Raw genomic sequence first — 6412 nt, forward strand, 5'->3', positions numbered from 1 at the left:
TGTAAACTACAGAATCACAACTCACCTAGTGCGGGGGCCAGGGCGGCCATGTTGGGGTCCATGTAAACTACAGAATCACAACTCACCTAGTGTGGGGGCCAGGGGGGCGGCCATGTTGGGGTCCATGTAAACTACAGAATCACAACTCACCTAGTGCGGGGGCCAGGGCGGCCATGTTGGGGTCCATGTAAACTACAGAATCACAACTCACCTAGTGCGGGGGCCAGGGGGCGGCCATGTTGGGGTCCATGTAAACTACAGAATCACAACTCACCTAGTGCGGGGGCCAGGGGGCGGCCATGTTGGGGTCCATGTAAACTACAGAATCACAACTCACCTAGTGCGGGGGCCAGGGCGGCCATGTTGGGGTCCATGTGGAAGCTGCTCATCAGGAACTGGGCCTCGGCCCCGCCGGGGTCTATCTTGAGGCCCGGCGGGAGGCTCATGTTCTGGGTCAGGTAGTACTGGTACAGCTCGGCCTCGGAGGGCGAGGGCATGGCTCCGAGGCCCAGGCGGCCGTGCTGCATCTGGGTGACGTTCTGCTGGAGCAGCATCATGTTGTGCATGTGCTTCTCGCTGGTCATGTGGATGCGGAGGTTCCTCGCCACGTTGGTCTCGTAGTCGCACACCTCGCACCGCCACGTCGGCTTGCTCTTGGGCTTGGTGGGCGACGGGGCGCCGCACGGGCCGGCCATGTGGGCGGAGGACTGGGCGGGGTGGTGGTGGTGGGGAGGGTGGTGGCTGACCGCCTGGGTCACCGAGGGCACGGCCACCACCCCTCCTCCCGGGGCGTGGCCGAACACCTGCTCCTGGCCGGTGCAGATGGTGCCTCCGTTCTGCAGCGTCTGCATGTTGTTCAGGTGCTTGTCCGACTGCATGTGGATGCTCAGGTTGCCCTTGGTGGTGGTGGAGTAGTTACACACCTGGACCAGATGAAGACGTTTGTGTTGAGTTAGGCTGCGACACACTTCATGTTATGATATCAATTTCAGTATTTCAAATCAGTTTTAGTGGTTTAGGTAAAATAAAAAATAACATTACATCCATTCCAACCTCCACAAAAAAAAAAGTTCTACAGTTAACTCCTCTTGGAGGCATGACTTTGACTATACAGATTGTTATTTGCTCAGAACTTGTCACCCGAGCGCCCTTTTCACATTCTTACCCTGGAGGTGGGGGCTTCTCTGTACTTCCTCAAGATCTGTGTGACGCAACTAATCCTGTGAACCCATCACCCAGCTGGCCACACTGTCATCCAGGAAATGCTAACTGCTAAAGTGAAATGCTAACGTGAAACTCATATTATAAGGCGATACATTATCTATGCACAAAAACAATAATCTTTTTCAGCAAATCTCTTAGTTATAACAAGATTGTGTGAGCTAAGAAGTGTTGTGTTTGAGTGAAACACATTTTTAGCAAACCGTTTAGGTGGAAAAAGAGAAAGTTAACCAGCTTGAGGGAAGACGTGACCCTTGTATTCTCAATGAGGGCAAAGGTCCAGGGATGCTGCTAAGACATTTTCAGTAGTTTACTGGTGGAAAAACCATACCAAACTAATTGAGTTGATATTTAAAACATAACGTAGCACTAGCTTTCCAGTTAATATTATTATATATTTTTTTTTTATCTCACATACATTTATTTTTTTCCCCCTCTCTTCCATTTGTGTAAATATTTTTTGCAAATAAGGTATCTGTTGCATATCATCTGTTACCAACCTCGCATCGGAAGGGCTTATATCCACAGGTGTAGCTCTCTCCGCGGGCCAGTCGAGGGTGGCTCTGCCCACTGCTGCAGTACATACAGGACCCTCCAGAGTCGGGGTGCTTCTCTTTCATGTGGGCCTCCAGGGTCTGCTGGTACTTGTAATGCCAGTTGCACTTGGGACACTTGAGGGTTTTGCACGAGTTGCGTGAATGCATCATGGTCATGTGGCCCCCCAGGGAGCGCGAGGACCCGAGTACAGTGTCGCATTTCGGGCATTCGACCCCACTTCCTCCGCTGCCTCCGGCCCCGTGGTTCTGTGAGCACTCGCCCATCCCCATGATGTCACAGGAGCCACCCGGGAGGGCGTGGGGGTGTGCGTGGGACGAAGGGTGGAGGTGATGGTGATGGTGATGCATGTGGTGATGGTGCAGGAGGGCTCCGTTGTCCTCCTCCCCCTCTGCTGGGCTATCATTTGGTTCTGGAGCTGTGGCACTATCTCGATTGGCACTTTCATCAGCGGCAGCATTGGAGCCCAGAGGTGAGCAGGAGGTGCCTGCAGCATCATCCTCGCTCCCCCTGACGGCGGCTGCCGCCATAGCCATGGAGGCACTGGGCCCCTGGCAGTTAAAGCTCAGAGGGAGCTCAGAGGACCTCCCCCCACCGTCTACAGCCAAACCCTCCTCCTTCACACAGGGAGAGAAGGTGGAAGCCGGGGCTTTGCTGTTGAGCGTAGAACTGGCTGCAGAGGTGCAGGCAGAAGGCTGGAGAGCGCTACTAGGCATTGATAAAGGAGATTTGGAAATGCTTTGGTTTGTGACAGCCAATTCCCCTACCTCACCTCCGCTGCTGCTACGGTTACCACCACAGGCCACCGCGGTGCCTTCCTCCTCCACCTCATCTTCCTCCTCCCCTAATAACAGTTCCTCTTCTTCCTCTGAGCCACCCGCCTGGCTCGGCAGGTGTGCCTTGCTTTCTCGCCCCTCCGTGTCCCCATCCTCCCCCTTACAAGCCCCCTCTTTCCCAGCAGGCCCCTCTGTTCTCTCTCCCTGTTTGGGCAGGGCGCTGGAGTCTTTGGCAGGGCCTGGGGTAGAAGTAAGAGTTGGTGCTTTGGGACTGCTCAGTCCCCCCAGGGAGAGGACCGAGCCCAGTGGGGCTTGCTGCCGCTGCAGGCCAGAGTCAGAGTCTTTGTTCAGAAGGGCCTCACTGCCCCCACTGTTGCTTCCAGCATCCAGGTGGACACCGCTGAACGTGCCATAAAAGCTCTGGCCAGAGTTCATGGGAAGCAGGCTGGGCGGTGGAGGAGAACTCTTGTTTTTTGGTTCCAGGAAGCTGATAAGGGGCTCTTTGTCCTTCCCAATGCCCTGGATGATGGCAGATGCCTGCTTGTCCCCCAGAAGCCGGCGCTCGTCCTCACACAGGGTCATGCGGTGGTCGTGGACGGCGTGAGTGGCAAAGGAGCGCGCGTAGCCAAAGGACAGCTTGCAGAGAAAACACATGAGAATGGGCTTTCCCTTTCCATAGAGGGCCAGCCCATCGAATTTGGAGAAATCCACGTTGTTGGGAACATCTTTGGATACGCAGGACTTCTTGGCAGACCCGTCGCTGTTCAGGTAATCCTTGTTGCTTTTGTGCCGCACATCAAAGACACGGTAACTGTGCAGGACAGGACTGAGGCCTGCCAGGGTTGAGGTATTGGGGAAACCTTGGTCTGAGTTGCCAAACCACTTCCCGAAGGACGAGGCTATGTGGAACGTGTTGATGATCTGAGGGTAGACCGAGGATGAGTTCCCAGCAGGTTCCCCCGGTTTCCCCCCACTGGGGAGAGAGTTTGTGGGGAGCAGGCCGGGTACTGTGCCCCCACCACTTTGGATCAACTGGCTGAGGCTCTCCACGATGTAGGCTGAGCCATCTGGCTGGTAAACTATCTCTCCAGCCAGGTTCTCCACATCACTACTCTCCTCCTCCTCCTCCTCCTCCTCCTCCTCCTCTCCTTCCTCACTCCCACTCTCAGCTCCACCCCTCCGTCGAGTGGGCTGCTGCCGCAGAAGCGTAGGCATGCCACCTACCCCTGGAGCTATGGGCACCCCAGGGAAGGTCTGCAGACTCGGGAAACAGCTATCGATCTCCATTTCATCCAAGTCTTCCAATTCTTCTTCCTCTCCGCAGCTCCCTCCCTCCTGCTCCTCCTCCTCCAGCCCCTCTCTCCTGGGCTGCAGCCGGCCTGTGGCGGAGCTGTCACTGCAAGCCAGAGGTGGTGTCCGGGTCGGCTGCTGCTGCTGCTGCTGCTGCTGAGACTGTGTCTCTCTCACCCCGTCATGGGGTGCACTGGGGTTCTGGGGCTGAGAGGGGTAGGGAGCACAGAGAGACAGGGGGTCCAGGGAAGGGGGCGGGTTGCTGGGAGGGACCTGTGAGTTAGAATGATCGTTCCAGGGCTGTGGAGGATGCTGCTGCTGCTGGGAGGTGGTGGAGGAGCTGAGCCCATCGTCTGTCCCAGAAACCAGGGGAGACTCACAGCTGTCCATACTGCTGCCTACATGAGGCGCTCATCGCATCCAGGCCTGCGGACACACAGAGGGAGAGAGAGGAATACAGAGTTAGAGTGCTAATGGTGATGTACAATGATGAGTCTGTGTACTGTACACACACACACACGCACGCACGCACGCACGCACACACACACACACACACACACACACACGCACGCACGCACGCACGCACACACACACACACACACACACACACACACACACACACACACACACACACACACACACACGCATGCACGCACGCACACTTGCGGACACAGACCAACATTTTCCATTGTTTCTATTCTAAGTGCCTGTATTCTCCTACAATAATGCTCTGCACATAAAAGACAGCATAGGCTAGAGCCTCTTGAAAGGAGCGTCTATGTATGGAGACCTAAAAGAAGACATTTAATGTATGGCACATTGGGTGAGAGACAAAAGCCTGAGATATAATTGGAAAAATGACAGAGTGCTCATTATGCTAGATTAGGTACTTAAACACAATACCTGAGACAAGCACTAATAAGCCGTCCATGATTCATCTTGCTGCCATATCAGGAAGGTTCCATCTTTTATCTTCACCTTCCAAACAACACCCCTAATCTTACATTCCGCAAATCCTACATCCGTTTTTAATTAACTTCCAGTCAGTAAAGAGGAGAAACAGGCAAACTTAATGGATAAAATAGATTCATAGTGAGATAATTAGACACCGAAAAGCCACCCATCACCACACATACATTTACATAACTGGAAGAAGAGGAAGTGAAGGCTACTGATTAAAACTATTTATGAACTGGCTCGCAAAAAAAACACACACAATGCTCCACAGTATCACAAATGGATGAAGTAACTGCATTTATAAAGCGCTTTTAGCCAAAGCGCTTTACAACGTATGCCTCACATTCACCGTTCACTCACACATTCACACACCATGCAAGGTGCCGACCTGCTGATCGGGAGCAGTTAGGAGTCATGTGTCTTGCTCAAGAACACACTGCCGGGAGGAGCCGGACTCAAACCAGGAACCTTCTGGTTACCTGACGACCGCTCTACCTCCTGAGCCACTGCCACCCCACGAAATCTGCAATCACACCATTCGTGTCCATGAGGTATAATACAATACAGGTATAACTAGAAAAGTGTGCATGCCTCATCCTCTATCACAGGGTGGACACAGAATAGCACATACAGTTCAACAAACCTGGGGGACCACACATGTCTTCTCCCTCTCTCACAGAGCAAACCAACACGGCTACAATATTTAATAAATGCAGAGACCATCTATTAGCATTATCATTAATTATAATTAATTATAATTACTGGTATTCAAACACACTCACACAACATACACAGATGTCATCCACTGTCTGCGGAAAAAGGGAAAAAAAAGCCCAACTGTGGACGTGTAGTCAGAATAGTGTAGTGAGAACAGAGCAGACATCTTGTTTCGCCAAATAATGAACATTGGAGATATTTCACTGTGCAACCCTGCTTAGCTACACAATGTTGTTGTAACAATGTAAATATAGTTTTTGTGCATAATTTTGTATCAACTTCTTGTTGGGTTTCTTTGAGTTTCATGCAAATATGGTTTCAAGTGAGCATTTCTTGGTTGATAAGATGACAGTGGCCTAATAATAACTTTATTTGTACAGCACCGTTCATACAGGGGATTAATAGACGATGCGGAACATTATTATGAAAAGGCACAGGACCATGGGGGGTAGGGTTGGGCACCGAAAACCGGTTCTAATAGGAACCGGTTCCTAACTTCCGGTTCTGGAACCGGAAGTAACATATTTGCATTTTGATTCTTAATTTCGATTCTTAAACAAACAAACAAAAATTACTTTGTTAATTAATACCCTAGTTACAGTACATCAAACAAATTAAACTGTATCAAGTCAACTGAAAAAAATTAAAATTAAAAAAAATCTCCTGCGAAATAAGCTGTGACCTGTTTTGACCTGCACCTCAAATAATCGGAATCGGGAATTGTTTAGAACAGGAATCGATATGGATAATCGGAATCAGAACCGGAATCGTTCAAATCCAAACGATGCCCAACCCTAATGGGGGGAAGGGATATGATAAAGAATTCTGATTACATAAAACAAATTCTCATATGGACTCCTTAGAACTTGATTTTGGTAAAAGTGTACAGCCCTACG

The 6412-nt window shown here is 51.2% G+C and overlaps 1 protein-coding gene across 1 annotated transcript in view; it reads right to left on the reverse strand.

Annotated features, from left to right (window-relative positions):
- zfhx3b (zinc finger homeobox 3b) overlaps positions 1-4232 on the reverse strand; it is a gene marked incomplete at its 5' end in the record, with an annotated part of 130807 nt that extends 126575 nt beyond the window's left edge. Inside the window, 2 exon segments of the mRNA XM_084337139.1 lie at positions 338-923; positions 1722-4232. Of these exon segments, the coding sequence (XP_084193265.1) occupies positions 338-923; positions 1722-4232 (3097 nt within the window).
- Between the last annotated feature and the right edge of the window lie 2180 nt (positions 4233-6412).

Source organism: Notolepis coatsorum (genome assembly GCF_963971535.1).
Source record: "Notolepis coatsorum genome assembly, chromosome: 20".
NCBI lineage: Eukaryota > Metazoa > Chordata > Actinopteri > Aulopiformes > Paralepididae > Notolepis > Notolepis coatsorum.